The 19,368-nt window shown below is 38.6% G+C and overlaps 1 protein-coding gene across 1 annotated transcript in view; it reads left to right on the top strand.

The window, feature by feature from the left end:
* Nucleotides 1-2,476: 2,476 nt before the first annotated feature.
* Nucleotides 2,477-19,368, top strand: part of dcaf15 (DDB1 and CUL4 associated factor 15) — a 30,253-nt gene continuing 13,361 nt past the window's right edge. The window contains exons 1-7 of the mRNA XM_057843143.1: nt 2,477-2,875; nt 3,163-3,260; nt 9,921-10,059; nt 10,174-10,280; nt 10,385-10,512; nt 10,593-10,754; nt 18,115-18,672. Of these exons, the coding sequence (XP_057699126.1) occupies nt 2,780-2,875; nt 3,163-3,260; nt 9,921-10,059; nt 10,174-10,280; nt 10,385-10,512; nt 10,593-10,754; nt 18,115-18,672 (1,288 nt within the window). The 5' untranslated portion in view covers nt 2,477-2,779. The remainder of the gene's footprint in view (nt 2,876-3,162; nt 3,261-9,920; nt 10,060-10,173; nt 10,281-10,384; nt 10,513-10,592; nt 10,755-18,114; nt 18,673-19,368) is intronic.

Here is a 19,368-nt window from a genome sequence, read left to right on the forward strand (position 1 = left end):
AGTACAAAGCTGTGGCAGCTGTGAAGACTTGAAACTGGTCTTGTGATGGGAAGATGAACACAGAAGCAACACAGGAACCAATTTGCGATGCGTAAATCGTCTTTTAAAATGGGAAAATCTAACTATTGAGATCCGTTTAAGTATTTCCAAAAAACATCTTACTTTAATGTCTTGAAATGTTATAGCTTAATTATGAATAATTGAAGTGCAAATTTGACATTGTGCACCTTTAAATATTAATGCTGCTTTTTGTGTTGAAAATGGCTTTTCAAAAAGTGATTGTGTATGATTAAATACGAATTATTACAAACTTTACTGGTTCATCTTTCTGTCAAGCAAGGATATTTTTTAAAGCCACATGCATGATAATCTGCATATTGCTTTGTTGACCAAAACAAACACTGAACAAAGATGGCAGCAACAATTGGCCAATGAGGGTTACAATGTGGCCCCTGTTTCAGAAAAATCCTAGAACCGCCACTGGGCATGGGTCTCAAACTTGCAGTATGCAGGAGGATATTCTGCAGCCTCATTCGAAATAATTAGTGTAATTAGTAATAGTGTTCCCTGCATGTATTTTGCAGTTAACAATACATTTTTAAAGAATTGACACATTTTTTGAGGGAAATATCAATTACCTAAATAGTGCTTAAAAAATATTTTTATTTATTTATCATTATTATGTTCTACTCGATATATACTAAAAAAAACTTTAACATATTAAATATTTCAAATATATTTTTTCCCCCTTTTTTTTTCACAACTACTCCCCCCCCACCCACTCTGTCTTAGCAGAGAATGGTTTGACCCGCTATGGCGCACTCAAGGCTACACTACGGACGTGCGCTGAAGCGGGAAATTAAAGTCTGTCATTGTTATAAACTCTAAACATGGCAAGTCGTCATAAATCGAGTGCGCAGAAAAGAAAAGAAAAAAAAAAGAGATGAAGATCATAGAAGTGAACGTGAAAAATGTTTTTAAAAGGGGGACAAGAAGTCAGAGAATTGGGGCTAGAGTTGGCTGTGGACCGTGATTTCGGTAAGTGAACAACAGCTGCTAACACAACGTTGACATTCGCCATCACCGTGACCAAAGCCTGATTCGAGTCTGTCACAGGCCGCTTGTAGCATATTGAACTGCAGTATGACAAGACATGCTGCTCTCGTTAAGCCGAGGAGAGAGAAGGTGATGGGAGATCAAGGATCTATGTTAATCTGTGGGGAGAAGGTGCACGAGGTTGAACAGACTCTGGTCCAGCTGCTGGATTTATTTACAAACCACTATGTATTATAGCAAACGCTAATACGAAGCACACTGTTACACACGTGCACACGCGTAGCACACTGCTACGTATTTTCTTGTCTTTGCCAGTGACTGTAGCTGGAGGAGAGCGAGCCTTCAGTAAAATGAAAATAATGAAAAACTACCTACGCTCCACCATATCACAGGGCAGGCTTAACAACCTAGCCATGCTCTCCATTAGGCGTGAGCTTGCTCAAAAACTGGATTTCACTGATGTTATAGATGACTTTGCTATCAAAAAATCTAGGCGCATCACTGTTTGAGGGCTTGATAACCCCAGGGATGTGGACGGGGCAATACAGGTTGTTTAGTTATACTGTTTTGTTGCTTAGCAGGCAGGCATAGCACTCTCAGTTGTTTTGTATTGTAGCCTACATGGGACAATGGATAGAAATTGTTTATATTGTGTCACATCACATTACGGTCTGTTAAATTTAACTGTCCATCTCAAATTATTTGAAAATTTACACTTTCATTGCTCGCAAAGCATTAAAAGTACTGCGTATGTTGTCGTGACAAGCCGGTGGCAGGGTTGGGAGGCCCTATAATGGTCTCTTGCCCCTGCAAGTCTCTTGATAGCCCTGGCTACCACAACACGTACTCTGTGGCCTGGGCTGGCACTGAATGAGTTAAGAGAATGATAACTTTTGGAGTTTATAATTAGCAACATTAATATTTGGGGTGATTCCTTGATTCATCCCTGACTTATTTCCAGCGACCCTTTGAATAGCTGTCCACTGTCGTGACCACCTCTGTCCCTGAAAGGGTTAAATACGTCAGCGACGTGACGTCTTATTTAATCGACGTCTTCGCGAATTTACGTCATCGAGGAATAAACGTTTTATGCTGCATTCGATGGAGGTGGGAAATCAGAATTTTCGTACCCCCGATCAGGAAAAATGTCATTGGAACGCCACTCGAACTAGAGGTCCTAGTCGTGAAGTCGGGGCTGGGTCCATGTATTTTTTTCTCATAAAGAAATATCTAATAGAAGTGTAGTTTACAGTGTAGGCTATACCTCAGCTGTCGTTTTTCCTCCACTATTTCATCGCTTACGAAAAGGCAGGTTTGGTGGAGGTCAAAATGTCTTTTGATGGCCAAAATAAAAAATGAAGGAAAAAAAAAAACAACTTGTCGTGATCAGCCATCTTTAACGTTTTCATTTGCTTGGAACGTTTTGATGTCGCACCATCCGAGTTGGATCAGTCCGACTTCCCACATTCCTTGAATGCTGCGTTATTTCCCCGAGCGTTTGTCTCTTCTTTCCTCTGTTGTTGTACTCGACTTTTCTACATGTCTCTTGCGGGATGAGCTAAAATGAACAAAGAATAGAGAATGGTGCAGATTGAGGATGAATATTGCCGCATATACCTGGCCGAAAAGTCCAGGGAAATTGTCCCGGTGTAGGGTCTCGTGCTGAAGCGAGCCAATCAGCGACCTCCGGACCTAAACACAAACTAGTACAGATCAGTCAGAGATGGCGCCTAGTGCGAAATCAGGACAGGATAATAGCAAGCACAAAACACAAAGAAGATACAAAGACCACATCGTTAAACTTCTCGTGCGAGGGAAGGTATGCTGGATATTTACAATACTTAGAACTGCAATATATTTTTTTAGTAATATGATACGTGGATCCTTGTTTTCATCTGTGACCGAAGCTAACTTGGAGCTGCTACTTAGCTCGTTAGCGAATTAACAGAAGAGAATAGTTCAAAGCAGGTTCGGCTTTAACTTCTTAAGACGTGAAAAGGCATCCCAATAGAGCTCCCTAGTATTATTTTGAGTCATGTCCATCTTGTCTCAGTCAATAAAGACGCTAACAAACACCCGTTCTGCTCTTATTGTTCTATTATCTAGCTTTCAGGACAGTTTTCTCAGCATCTGTTCAGAAAGCTCCCTCCTCGTGTGTGTGTTCCATTAAAGAACATTGTCAGTGAAGAATACCTGAGAGCAGGGTAAGCCTTTGTTGTTTTTACATCCCCTCACTATTTGCCACTATTGCATTTGAACAAATAGTGTAGATGAACACAACACAATCGGTGCATTAATTACCTGCTTGATTTCTAGTAGTGGGTACCTCCTCCTGATACGATCTGCGGTACAAGGCTCACGATAACGATTATATGTATATGGCGGAAAACACAGACAATACTGAAAAAGCAGTTTCTGCTCTTGCAAGCCTCTTTAAAATAAACTGCTGTATTTTAAGCCAAAAATACTGTTGTGTTTGAATGAACAATATGTCTATATGCTGCCATAACAGATTCATGGCACATTACCCCCCCCCCCCCCCCAAACAATTTTTAATTTGTCCATTGTACCCTCAAAACCCCCGTTTACAGACATTGCACAACCGCTTTTGTTTCAACCCAGCCATAAAACCTAGGTAATTAATAATATTTATTATTCAAAATGTCATATTTATCTTAGAATCATTAATTGATGTCTAATATTTCGTTTACAAAACGAAACGAAAACAACTTCAAAAAATTATTCACCCGCATATTTTAAACGTTTAAACAAATTGTCACAATGTAAAAAATGGTGTCTGTAAAAAGTCAAGGATATCTTACCCCATAACTATCGTTTAATTGTATTCTTTCTTGTTACTAACACATTTTCTCCGATATGTTAGATGATAAATAATTGATCCAAAGAAAAATTGAAAAACAACATTTAAAAGTGTAAATGAAAAAGAACATCTCGACCACTCCTTGATGTCTGTTATATTACCATGTTTCACCCATAAACAAATTGGGGGTCTCAGAGCGGAACTTCAAGTCACCTGGGTGTTTTCTGCCATATGATCTTTTTCAGGAATCAAACGGGGTACATACTGTATATATCCCTCCATATAGCGATTAGTGTTGCACCAATACCATTTTTTGGCTCCCAATACAGATTCTGTTACCTGTCTGTGATACTGCACCTATACCACATTTTGTAAAAACATGTAAAAGATTATTTTCCCCGCCTTTTAAGCACCAAATTACTCACTTGAATGTGAAATAATTTGTTATTCTGGATTGGTCAAATTGCCTTTGTGTCTACCTGTTATGATTAGCAATAAATGAATGAACACCTCAAAAACTTGAGACTTAAAGGGAACCTCGGACTTAAGACTTGCAGGATCTCATAAGCCACAATTGTTCTCGTTTACTAAAATATGTTATTAGAAACACATAAAATATTGCCACTGATTTAAAAATGTATAATATTTAGTACATGTATTGACCTACGGAGGCCGCCATGTTTTTACACCTGCAATGAACACTCGGGGTGATGTTGTAGATTGTCACTGTCAATACTACCGGCTAAATGCAGTTCTTTCTACGCGGAGAGACGTCCAACACATGCACTCATCGGTTAAAAGTGGCGAGTACTTATTATTTGTGTTTATGAGTCTTTTATTACCTTTTCATTGCATCAAAATACTTTTTGCATGTTTCCCTGTCATACTTCTAAGCATTGTGTTTTCTTGTGGCAGCTTTAAAGCAGATTGTTGATCTGTTGACCACATTAGTCATATTTAGGCATATTTAAACCACCCTTTTGATATTACTACATTTAAGTATTTTCTTAAGACATCTCTGGTATGTTCTGTCTGCATGCATCAAAACAAAACAAGCTGAAAGCGCACGGTAGTACTTTGGGTGTCAAATTCGCCTCTTGTAGGATGTTTCGCCGGTGAAGCACATTTCGGCAAAACACTTTTTTTTTCCTACTCTCGTCTCGTCTCATCCAATCTTTCCTGTTCATTTTGCTTTTGCTGCTCGTTTTGTGAAATCGATGGTGCTGTCATTAGACATGTGCCGATTACCGGTTTCAAGGTATGCCGTGGTATGAAAACGTCACGGTTTCAAAAGCGCAAAAATGTTCAGTTCGTGCCGTTCCTACAGTATTAGCTATTTTTTATGTCTCAAAAATGCAGGGAGAAATCCCTTGCTAGCAGCTGCAAGGCTCAACCCTCCCCCACCAGTTGTTGCTCAGTGTCAGTGAGTCAGCTGTGCTCCACGATGGCTGGGGGAGGTGAAACTCCTGAACTTTTTCCCCCATAAAAGAAAACTTAATCGCCGCTACTATAACACTTCGACAACAGAAAAGTTACAGATGGCCCCGGCTTAAAGGAGGAGGGCCAACCGACATATAAATATGTTTGCGGAGGGTGGCTGCCGAGTAAGCGATACCTCCAATATGATTTCACTTTTATACATATATAAAAGCTACTAAACACTGTCATGAACGTTTCCCACCAGCTACGAGAGTGAACTTTACCTTTTTTTTTTAAAACCCAGATATCTCAAAGTAACACATTTTAGAGATGTAATTGCAATACCATGAAACCATGATATTTTGGCTTAAGGTTATCATACCGTCAGAATCTCATACCGCCACATAGAGGCAGTCGGACATCCGGGAATTTAATGACGTCACCAGCCACAACAAAGCGTCTCCATATTGACAATGGGGTAAAAGACGAGTCACTTATAATACAAACGCATTGAACTTCTGTCTTATTTGCCGTCTTTTTTCCGTCGGAATGGCTAAAAGTTGCTTGGTTGTGACACAAGGAAGAGTTCAAAGCCGCATTTGAAGTTCTTCATTCTTCCACGTGAGAAAAAAAGGATAAACAAATGGCTGAGCGCAATTAATCGAGGAACAGTAATATAAGACGGTTCCATGGACTATTTTCGCCTGTGGGAACCGAAATCCAAGCACATTTACGTTTGCAGCCGACATTTTATTACTGGTGAGTTTAATCGATTATTTTTTGCCCCAATTAGCTGCTACGATTCAATAGACTGGGCAGTGGTTATTTTTACCTTAACCGGCAACTCGCAAAGCGTTTTTTTTTTTCTTTTGCAGTGAACTGCTCTGATTAGTCAATCGGTATATTATTGGCCTGGTGGAAATTGGTCATTTTGCCGTGACGTATTGACGGCTAAATAACGCTTGGAGGCGAATTACCGGTAACGGCAGAAATAATCACTTCGTATATACTGCCAATTTTCGCAGTTCCACACAGTACAAATTCCACGTAAATGATAAAGGTCAACTTACTGGGTGACTTTATGAGGTAGTTGTAGATGTTTCCGAACTCCACTGCAGGCCATTCCTTTGTTTATCCAGCTATCAGCTGCGACTTTGTATCGGCAGCCTTGTAAGCCAGTAAATGCTAATTTTAAATTGCATCGCCTCCTCGCGTCTGTTGGCAGTGACTCGTGATAATAGTAAGCCAAGTTTAAGACTTTTTTCGGAAAAAAGACGCAAAACACCCCTGAAATATATGATTTTCAGACGTTTGTCTATGGAATGTTTAGCTGTGCGTACCCCCTTCACAAAATGGCGACACGTTGCTAAGCGAGGTGACGTCATCGTGACATCACGCCGACTTCCTCCATGCCTAGCTGTCATGCTCATTAATGTTCCTCGGGTTCAAATTGAAAGGGTTGAACAGATGACATGTTTGTCTCTAGAGTCATACTCTGGAAACACGGCAGCGTAACCATGTGACGTCAACGCCTTGCGACTTCAACAACAACGGCGACCTACTAGTTAAACTAATTTTACAAATTGTGTAAAAAAGAAAACATCAAGAGGGGTTTCAATATCAAATTATTTTAATAATAAATAATAATAAAGTTTTATCTTTAAGAACTACAAGTCTTTCTATCGGTGGATTCCCTTTAAAATGCTCTCAAAGGACAAAACATCAGTGCAATTAAACAACATTAGTACAATAGCTTAGCTCATGGACTAATCACTTATGCCAACAGAGAACACAAGTTCACTAGCATTCTATTTTACACTTTCCCACTTTCCCACCCTTTCTGACAAAGCCAACATCTTTATAGACGCTCATGTCAGTGTTCATAAATCTTCAAATCTTGGCTAGTATTAAAGTGATCCTCTAACTTAAATACATGTAGGCTCTAATAAACCACAATTGTTCTCTTGTACTAAAATTAGGGGTGTCAAACTTATCACGTTAACGAGCGGTAATTAATTTTTAAAAATTAATCCCGTTAAAATATTTGACACAATTATCGCACAAATGCCCTGCTCAAACAGAAAGGACAGCAAAAAGGACTGCAAAGTGAAAGGTGCACTTGTTGTGTTTTTCGGAGTTTTGCCGCCCTCTGCTGGCGCTTGGGTGCGACTGATTTTATAGGCTTCAGCACCCATGAGCATTGTGTAAGCAATTTTTGACATCAACAATGGCGGGCTACTAGTTTATTTTTTGATTGAAAATTTTACAAATTTTATTAAAACGAAAACATGAAGAGGGGTTTTAATATAAAATTTCTATAACTTGTACTAGTTATTATCTTTTATTTTCTATAAATTTTTATAAATATATATTTTATTTATTTATATATTTATATATTTTATATATCTTTTAAGAACTACAAGTCTTTCTATCCATGGATCGCTTTAACAGAATGTTAATAATGGTAATGCCATCTTGTTGATTTATTGTTATAATAAAGAAATACAGTACTTACTACTTATGTACCGTATGTTGAATGTATATATCCGTCTCGGTCTTATCTTTCCATTCCAACAATAATTTACAGAAAAATATGGCATATTTTATTGATGGCTTGAATTGCGATTAATTACGATTAATTAATTTTTGAGCTGTAATTAACTCGATTAAAAAATTTAATCGTTTGACACCCCTAACTAAAATATGTTGTTAGAAACACATAAAATGTTAAAACAATGGCAATATTTTATAATATTTAGTCCATATTTTGACCGTTAGTTGGCGCCATGGTTTGTGGGCTCGCAGTGATGACGTCATTGGTATCTTTCGTGTTCAACAATTGCTTATTGCTGCCTAAACTCGCGAAGTAAAATGCCACGATGTGGTGCTTTTGGATGCAATTTCCAGTCAAATGGAAACAAGGAGAGTGAAGTGAGTGGTCAAGGTGGAAATATTATCTTTTGTAATTAAAAGTGTGTATAAGTGGAAGATTCTCCCCTTTTTGGTGCTTTTATACACGTATCCTAGCTACCACCGTTACAATGTACAAGACATGGATTACACAAGGTGTGCTCTTTGGCTTGTACTGTAAGCACACGACAGCTCTGGATGCTAACAGTCTACATAATTATATTGGGATAAGTTTGAAAACGCAATATGCTTACCTTGAATATCTGCTAATAAAACCGGACAGCATACACTCTCGCTTCCAACCGGACTTCCCAACAGGACTCTCTCGCATCACCAGTTTTGCTCAACTTTTGTGTTATCAGGTATTTGCTGCACGCATTTTTTCCCTGAAGCTCGTCTTGTGAACGACCGACAGTGCTGTCCTTCTCTTCACTTTTCAGATCTGGTTCAAATAGGAAGGGTAGAACTGACGACATGTTGAGAAAGCTAACGAGTGACACGCTGGAATTTCTGCAGCGGGACCAGTGACGTCACGCACTGCGACATAACAAGAATGGCGACCTATCACTTAAAATAATTTTACAAACTTTATTAAAACAAAAACATTAAGAGGGGTTTTAATATCAAATTATCATAACTCATACTAACATGTATCTTTTAAGAATTACTTGTCTTAAAAACAGATGATCCCTTTAATGTTTAACATGTACATTTATCCACCATTTAAAGTATAGGCTCATGTTAAAAAAAACACAAGAATAAAAACTTTTTCTGATGCTGCTGCTGTTTCTTAGTACATACGCACAACATCAGCGCGTTATTTCTCAGTACAAACCGATACCGTACCGAAGCCTGCATTTTAATGCTATATCGGACCACCTTCCGGTACTAATATCTGTGCAACACTAATACCAAAATAGTAATTATCAATACGAGTCAGGAAACAATTCTACGATACACCTATTAAAGAGAAAAGCACGCTATTTCTAGATGGAAATGTAAACAATGCATATTGTAGTGTCTGCAAGGACAACGCAAACTTGGTGATTAGCCTATACACACTCATCAGGAAAACATTATATTACAATATTTTCAATTAGTTATACTTACCTGGACACCATGTTGTCCGACAGTTTAAGAGGAGGTTTGCTGTTAGCATAAGCCTATTGGGAAAGCAAATGCTATGCTAACGCTACGAGTTACATTTAGTGTGTGATGATCACTCAGCTCAGACCTTTAAAGGCTAAAGCAACATTGCATTTCCTCACATCTCTCGCCAAGAAAACAAATCTTACTGTGTGTGCAAGCCTTCACGGAGACTGGAGATGACACACTGGTGAGTCGGAAGGTGGGATGAATTGGACATCCCTCGCCGTTAATAGCAGCCAATGAGTTCACAGACACACTGTTTTAGTGGAAAATTTTGGTGGCAACTCGTTACCACAAGCCGCAAATTTTGATAGGCTATAGCTTTAACTACTGTATTTTTTTTTTTCAGAACATCATATTAAATAATATAATAAACTAGTTTTAGCTGCAGTCTCTTTTTATGCAAAAATGAAAATCAAGAAATGACACCTATGCAAATTTGGGGCCTGTTTTTTGGAGGTCACTCTGTAAAACAGTAACGTGTTTTTGAAATGATATATTGATTCCTTGCGGGACCATATCAATAACCAATAGGGATTTATTATCGTACCCTTATTGGTTTCAGGCATATCTTTCTTGGCTTCACCAAGTGTGGCCGCTACATTCTCTCCTACACCAGGGACTGTGGAGAGGATGATGATTTCTCTTTCTACACCTACCATTTATATTGGTGGGAGTTTAATCTTCACAGTAGACTCAAGCAGGTAAAATACTTCTTCAACAGTATCTTGGACTTCTACATGCTACTGTACAATCAAATTTGATATGTTTTCTTTAAACAACAATGTTTTTGTCAACCGCATTTATTTTTGTTCCAGGTCCAATATGTGCGACTGTTTGCAGGCGAGGAAATCTACAATGACCTTTATCTAACTGTGTGCGGGTGGCCATATGACCAGTCTAAAATTGTCATCTTTGGTTTTAAGTAAGACAGAATTCTGATCACCCTGTAGCTACAAAATGTGATTCAGTTGATTCATCCTTTAGTTAATAGTAATCCTATTCGCTTACTTGTTACAACCTATTTAGCTCTCTCTTGATGAACTTGATGAGCGCCGAGAACTACAGAGATATCTACATCACCATCGTCTCAATGCCGCCCCCTCACCCTTGCCATGAATGCTGCGCACTTCCTTTGTCCACATCAGTACGCAATGGTAAAGGAGTACGAGCATACTTCTCCGCTGTGCTCGCTCCTACAGCCTGTATCCTCTAATTGTCATGTGGATCTTTGCAGAAAGTGGTGAGTGTCTGGAGCACGGTTACGTCCTCAACAGCAGGTATCAGGTGGTGTACCCCTTTCCCACTTTCCAGCCTGCTTTCCACCTGAAAAAGGACCAGGTCATCCTATTGAATACGAGCTATTCTTTGGTGGCTTGTGGAATCTCCCTCTGCCAAGGTAGGAAACTTGGCTTTTTAAATCTCAACTTTTTCGAATCAAATGCAGTACAGCGGCACTTCTACTTACGAACGTCTCTACAAATGAAAATTTCAGGTAACGACCAGGCCTGTCGCGATAACAAATTTTAGTGTGCGATAATTTATCTCATAAATTATTGCGATACGCGATATTATTGTGCCCCCTCAAATTTTTTTTTTAAGCCAATTTACAATAACACAGTGAGAATACAGTATATATTAATAGATCAAATACGCCTATTTAAACGCGATAAATATTTACTCTTAAATTCAAAAATACTTAAGAAATCACAACTAAAAACAGACGATGCCTCTTAAGTAAAAGACAACAATATTAATACCGCAAAGAAACACAGAATAAATAAAATGTGTTTTTCAAGAAAAAATTAACTTAAGCATTTAGGCAAATAAAAACTTTTCCCCTGATAGCTTCTGCTATGGTGTTCCATAGGGATGCAACGATACAGTTAAGTCACGGTTCAGTACGGGCAACACGATTTTCGATCCGATTCAAAACATTTAATGCAATTGTATTTTTTATTTTTTTGTATTTTTTTATTTATTATTATTATTTTTTTTGCTAACAAGCAAAAATTAAATTGCCATCATATAAACATGCATTTTATTGCATAATATTTATGTGTTTACGTCTTATTGATCTGAAGAAATTTTGTATAAAAGTGCTGAGAACAATCTTTACTGTTTCAGGGTCCCCCCAGGATTGATAAATCTAAATTCAAGACTTTTAAGACCTTTTTTAATGCCATTTCAACTGAAAATTAACTTTTCTCGCACTCATTATTTAGATCATATTGAATCATATTAAATAAAGCAGTGAACATCAAATTCAACCTCAATTACTAATTGTGTTTAACAAAAGAATGCACATATATTGAAGATACAATTAAAACACATTTAAAGTAACATTGTAAAGTCTGTCAGACTTTTTTTAAACACACACACGCACACAATAATTATGGACAAAAAGAGGAGGAGGACAAGACTCAGACCAGCCATCTTCTGTAACAGGCTAGCCGTAGTGCACCTGGCAAGACCCCAGTGAACATGGCTAACTCTTGAGTTAAAACGGCAAAATTCACATTCATTCGAAAGGCAAACCGAAATGTTTAAGCAGGTCCACTGCCTTCGCAAGACCCATAAACTGCAACCTAAAGTATCTGGATGTAACTTGAGCCCCTATCACATACTCCAAAACAACGGGAATATCACGTGACTTAACCGTGCAGCAGTTGTGTGTGAAAACAATTTCCCGTGTCGACTGACATGGGAAGCAGTGGGCGTGAAAGCAGGCGTTAAATTCCCGGGTCACAGCAGATGGCTAATGACTTATATATCATAGCGGCGGCCGATGTAACTTCCTCCCTCTTCACAGTAAAAGAAAAACTGGTAAACAAACAGCGCAATTATAAACATAGCAAGCTGGAAACAGCTAAATTAAACTGAAAACATAACCAAAATTAAAATGTCAATTATTACGTCGGTCCGGGCAAGGGTTCTTTCTCGCTAACTTTTTGAAATAACTATATATTAACGATGTATGAATGATAAACTAAGGAATACTTGTTATAAAATAAATAATTTGGATTAAAAAAAAGAAGGCGCTGTATGGTCATTGCAGAGCCAGAGCGTGCCTATATGCCCTTTTTAATCTTCCCCTCTGCGAGTCCGCAAAACCGCATCTTTTTATTTATATTTAACAAACTTTTACAGCGTTATTTTGTTGTGTAAATAAATTTATAATGATCATCAAAATATGTAGTCTATTTAAACATTAAGAAAATGTGCGTTTTTTTTTCTGCCAACCGAGAATTCGTTATAAAAGACAGGCTTTTATGCAGACATCGTCACAAATGTTATCACACAAAACGCGGGTCGGGCTTTAATACCCGCGGACCAGTTCAGGTCGGGCTGGACTTTTTAGGCCCGATTTTACCTCTATCTTAAAGTCTTGATGAGCTTAAATTGGCTGCAGTTACGAAGTCGGGAATGCTCCCTCCGGAAAAAAACACGATCTGACCAACATTGTGTTTAACAAACTTTTCCAGCGTTATTTCATTGTGTAAGTGCATGATCATAAAAATATGTAGACTATTTAAACATTAAGAAAATATGCGTTTTTTTTTCCTGACAACTGAAAATTCGTTACAAAACGGTTACGACATCGGGAACACTCACTCTGGAACAAAGCGCAATATGACCAACATTGTGACAGCCGATGCCGACCAAAAATGACGTAATATCCGAAACAGATCACCAATGGACTCATTTGAAGTATATGAATGGTGGTCTGTTTTGGTGTTCAGAATCCACAATACTTCCGCCTGCAGGGTTTTCGTTCCACCGACAAACGGACGCATTCCTGATGCAGAGGTGGATGGATTTTCCGTTTTGCCGGGTGTGGGGGTTTGGCACGCACGAGTTGCATTTCGATTTGTAGTGCAGTGCATCGTAAAAATTCTATGCGTCATCTTCGAAATGGATTTTTTTAAAAAACGAAAAAACTTTGTCACGGGTATAATTTAGGTTGCACTGAGATCTTCTTGAAAATTAAGACCACGGTGAAAAAATTCCAGACTTAAAACAGCTAATTTAATACTTCTAATACCTTTAATAATGGAAAACTAAATTCAATTTATTTTTAATACTTTTAATAACCCGCGGGTACCATGTGTTTGTAAAGTGAGGCGGGGCACACTGTTGATTGCTACAGCTCTCTTAGCAGCTAGATTTTCTACATGAGCAAGACATCCTATTTGTGGTCCGAATCCATCTGTGTCACGTACTGAGTTTACAATATTTGCAGCATTATCTATAGTCACTGGTGTGGATTGATTTGGCCTTCTTATCTTCCGTTCAGTCATGGCGGTTTATAATTAATCGATGTAGTATATGGACTACGTGTCCCATAATCACTCTGGGCTCACGTAGCCAATGGCATGGGACGTAGCACATCTATTTCATGATATCTAGTGTGTGCGCGCATTAAAAAAGTTAGCAAACACCACAGAAGTCACGTCTGCTCATTACTGCACATTTCTGCACAACGCGGCATATGACAATCGACTTTCATAAACAGGACGAGTTTGAAGCACAGCTGTCCGTTGTCAAAGCGAGGTTGTTCGTAGCAGCCACATCCGTAACAATGTTTTGGTGGACTTTGTTGTAAATTTCCGGTGTCGTGCTGAAAAATAGCCGCCCCACGTGAATTGTCACCCCTGACTGGAGAGCCCACACGTCAACAACACCGGCACACCGGAGATAGTCCGCAGGCAATCCGGAGCACTGACGCGGCAGGTATACGTTGAACAATAGGATATAATGGGAACGATTGGCTTCGGCGCTATTTTTTGCCGGACCTGGAACGAAGATGCATTTTGAGTAGTTGGTAACAAGGAAGCCGAACTTTTAACAGCTCGTCTGCCGCACGCGCGCACGCACATGCACACAAGGCGATAAATCGCAGCGGAAAAATTACCGCCTTCATTTTTATTTATCGTGCAATAAATGGAATTATTGCATATTGCGACAGGCTTTGTTACGACACACCTCAACGAGAAAATACAGCCTCTTGTTACAAAAGAAATTTCAGATTACAAGAGGCAAAATATACAGTACAGTACTGTAAAAGATTTGCATATACTTTATGCTTTTAAATGTCGCGTCTTAAGATCCTGCTACCTGACTGCTCATTATCTTTTTCATCATGCTTCTGGAAATGAATTCTGTCCTTCTATTGGCCTATTGTTGATGAGGTTTCAATTTGGGTGTCGCAGTATGATGTCGCGCACAGGTGCACCAGTCTTATAGTTAAGTAGCGGGCTCGATGTCTCTGCCAAAAGAGCCTAGCCTCATCGTGTTTTTTTTCATACAGTTTTTGAAGCCCACACATAGGGTTCACTACATTAGTAGCACATTAGATTATTCGCGTTTTTGTGTCACGAAGAGTAAAAAAGGCGACAGGCACCACCTTGAGAGAGAAGTTAAGGTATATTATTTTTCAATTTGCATTATGTTCTATTATTCATTACAGGTATTCTGGTTAGGTTAGGTTAGGTTAGGTTAGGTTAGGTTAGGTTAGGTTAGGTTAGGTTAGGTTAGGTTAGGTTAGGTTAGGTTAGGTTAGGTTAGGTTAGGTTAGGTTAGGTTAGGTTAGGTTAGGTTAGGTGTCAGAAACCCGTGTTTTGAGAGCCGCGGGTTTCTGTGTTTTGAGAGCAGCATGCGCTGCCCTAGTGGCTCCCTGGAGCATTTTCAAAAATGTTTGAAAATGGAAAAAGATGGTTGAGGGAAATATGTTTTTTCTTGTTTTGATATCATTTCTGTAGGAGGACAAAAATGACACAAACATTCATATAGTTTTCCAATTCTGTAAAATGTATAGAATAAATAAAATTTCAACATTTCTGTCCAACGAAGATTTGCGTCATAGCCTGCGACACACGTTTCTATCATCAGGGCGGGATGCCAGGCAGGTGGCTATTGTAAACAAACCGGCGGATGTGTGATGGACCATGGATCCGAAAGGGAAAAAGATTAAAATAACTGACGATTCAACGTTTCTTGGACCGAATCATTTTCATTCATGCCAATGCGGAAGGATTGCCTGTATGTTTACTCTGTGGTGAGAAGTTGTCAAATAATTAAAAGAGTAATGTGGGTCTGCAATAAGCCCTCCCAGACAAAATGGATTGGACGTCTAGCACCGCCAATGGCACCGTAGCTTGAGTATTCACAACTGCTCCTCCTAGTTTAAATAAACTGGATGTTTATTGTTGCCACTGCCAGGCAATATGTAATTAAAAAAAAATATATATATTAGAGCTGAAACGAGTACTCGAGCAACTCAAGTAACTCGAGTTTAAAAACTGATCCGAGTAATTTTATTCACCTCGAGTAATCGTTTATTTTGACAGCTCTAAGCATCACGTTTTGCTCGGACTACTTTTAATGCGGGACAACGCGCTGTCACGTGCGGAGAGGAAGAAGGAAAAAAAAAAAAAACTTACTGCAGCTGACAGCCGCCACAAACGACGCCGACGTTGCCAAATACTAGCCCGCACGATGCTACGTTGGTAACAGCTAGCGTCTGATGCGTCTCATAAAGATCACATGTATGTTGAACTAGATGGGCAATGACAGACTCGGCCGCGTCTGGGCAGCGTTATTAAACAGCCGCCATCTTAAAGCAGTACAGCGCTAAGCGCTAGTAAAGAGCGCTAAGCGCTAATAAATAAGATTAACGTTACTGTTGCTACTAGCTCACGTAAAGTTAGCCCTGCGGAGGGCTAGGTTTCAATTAATTATGACCACTGTCGATGCGTGGCTAACGTGTCTTACATACAGGCTTTAACATAACATAGCATTGTGGAGTGATGAGGGTGTAAAATAAAAACTTTATCATGCTAACTATCAATTTTAGCTCAGTAGTCATTGCTGGATAAAACACCAAGTAGCACTGGTCCCTAATGTGCTCCAATACAGCCTGTATCATACATTTATTTTGAACACTGCAAAAACTCAAAATCCTATCAGGACTTACAGTTTAGACTAACTTAAAACTTAACTAGAACTTAAAAATGGCTTGACACAAAGAGAAATTCAATTGAAACACGTGGGAAAAAATCCTAACTTTTAAGTGATGTGTGTTATCAAGCGTAACGGCATTTTTAGGTAATATATATACATATATATATATATATATATATATATATATATATATATATATATATATATATACTGGACTGTCTCAGGAAATTAGAATACACAATATTCTAATTTTTTGAGACAGTCCTGTGTATATATACAGGACTGTCTCAGGAAATTAGAATACACAATATTCTATTTCCTGAGACAGTCAGGAAATTAGAATATTGTGTATTCTAATTTCCTGAGACAGTCCTGTATATATACACAGGACTGTCTCAAAAAATTAGAATATTGTGTATTCTAATTTTCTGAGACAGTCCAGTATATATCAACTTTAGTTTGCTATTGGGGGGAATATCCAGAATATAGTTCTTTTTCATTTTCATATTGATTTTGTTTAACATAGTATTAATTTATAATTTTGATAATTTTTTTAAATAACATATATATACAAAAATCATGATTAATAATAATATTATAATTGTGGCCTAATTACAGTATTAACATTTGGTATACAGTTGTGGCCTTCATGGCCAAAAATGTTATGAACTTGCACAGTGTTACTTCTGCTTATAAAATTAATTGGTTCTGGAAGTAGTTTCTTAACCTGAAAAGCATTTTCCATGTAAATGCTGTAATCCGTTCAAAGCCCCCACCAAAAGCATAAATATGCATCAAAATAAGGTAATACACGCACGTAAAGCTGTCGGAACAACTCATGGCCCAAAGGCGAATGGCACGGAAGCTGAGATACATGCATCAAAATAAGGTAATACACGCACGTAAAGCTGTCGGAACAACTCATGGCCCAAAGGCGAATGGCACGGAAGCTGAGATACACAAATAGTAGAGCCAATTGGATGTCAGGAAAATGCTAGGCAATAGGCAATGGCAGAGCAGCCAACGGCAGAGCAACTATAAGTATGTTACGTTTAGTACACTCTGGGCACTGTGAGTAGCAGCCCATATTTTATTTTTACCTTTCATATCCTGAAATTTATTTCGCAACAATAGCCAATATTTTCCCCGTTGAGGCGTGTCGTAACCTGAAAATTCAGTTTGGAAACGTTCATAAGTAGAGGTACCACTGTATGTGGTCTTGGTATGATCATTTTTATTTTACTTGTAAATTGCCAAAAGTACTGTAGTTACTTGCCCGGTAAAGGCTTAGGGTTTGGCAAATATTTTTTATGAGTGACTCACAGTGATTTCAGCACAAGTTTACTAAACATGGCAAATATATAATGAGTATTACGAGCTTCACAAACACTGAGCGATAAAAGGTTTTGTTCTCAAATTCATCAATGTTGCATAATTAATAAGACAAAGGGGCTGAAGTTCAATACATTTTGTACTTGGGGAATGGCCCGTTAGAAAGAGTCAAACCACTGTCTGAAATGTGCATTACCTTGCCACAAAACTAGCCTAAAACAGCACCAAATAATTTTTGGGGATATTTTTTTTCTACAGGCATGTTTTTTTAAAGTCCTGCACTATAAATAATGTGACAATATTTATGGCGTTATAGAGGCCCCTAAAATTTATGATGAATTAAGCGAGATAAGCAAATAGTTTGTCAATGTAATCCATGTCGTTTATGCTTAGTATGTTGTTGTGGTTTAACACAACAGTTTATCCGACATTCAATTGCAGTTAATTGGCTTTCTTTGTTTCAGGCAAAGCGGGCAAGTCGTCACAGATTCTCTATACTAAGAGAGCGTCTTTGTCATGTCAGGCGTCCACGTCGTCCTCTCCCAGCGCTTCAGCTTCCTCGCTGCCTCAGGGATCACCTGATAGGCAATCAACTCAGAGCAAATTAACACAGAGTCCCCTTTCTCCCCGCCAATCACAAGCCGTGACACGAGCTCGAGAATTTGCAGCCGACCTTTTTCGACGAGCCCAGGGTGGCGCTGCTGGCGATGGAAAAGAAGCCGCATTCAAACCGTCCGAGCCATTGGTATTAAACGATCGCCAAGAAGAACCGGATTGTCCCAAAAAGATGCAGAAAGACAAACAGACTTGTTTAACAGAAAAATTAACATTGGGCCATAGTTCAACACACTCGTCAGAACAAATGTTGTGTCCTGCGTCGTCTTCATCATCGCCTTCCCCCCCTGCTACGCTGTCGACATCTCAGGAGCTTGAACACAGTGAGCCTGGATATGTCAACTACTCATGTCTACACTACTGTCCCCAGCCGGGCTCATTGGAGCAGAATACAGGGGGCAATACAGGTGAAGTAACAACAGATAAACACCACGATATTGTACAATGAGGCCCAATATACAAAACTGTTGCACCTAACAGTCTGCCTATTTTTGTTTGTTTAACACTTGCCATAGTTTGTCCCTCTTTTGGGTAAAAAGGAACAAATTCACTGTGATTTAAAATTGAACATGACCTCCATTTTTTTTTCTTTCTTGGAAGGTGAGATTTTAGCTCACTTGTCTCAAAGCTTGATTTGTTTTAGGCACAGAATATTTGGATTCCAAACTATAACTTCCAAAATATAACTTGAAATAAGATCAATTTTGACTGCGTATACTTAAAGCAAGGGTCAGAATAAACAGCTCAAAGTGCTGTTTGGACCCACATCCCGCAGAAAAGAAACCACACTTTTTTTGAAAAATAAGCCTTCATGCTTAATTTAGTGTGGGGTTAGGCAATGACAACACATATTATTTCCTTGAGATTAACTGTGATGAATTGCATTGTCATACACTCGATTGCAGTGTTTAGCGCACTTTTGTAGGGCTGCAGCTGTGGATTAAGTAGTTGATTAATCTATCAATTAGTTTGAATAATAGAGTAATCTTGATTAGAAACATTGAATGCATTGCAGAATCAATTTTAGGAGATGTAAAACAGTCTTGCTAAGATTCTTGCTGTGCAGAATAGCACTTTCATTGCACAAGAGCAATATTTCAAAT

This window comes from Corythoichthys intestinalis, chromosome 8, assembly GCF_030265065.1.
Source record: "Corythoichthys intestinalis isolate RoL2023-P3 chromosome 8, ASM3026506v1, whole genome shotgun sequence".
In the NCBI taxonomy this organism is placed as follows: Eukaryota; Metazoa; Chordata; class Actinopteri; order Syngnathiformes; family Syngnathidae; genus Corythoichthys; species Corythoichthys intestinalis.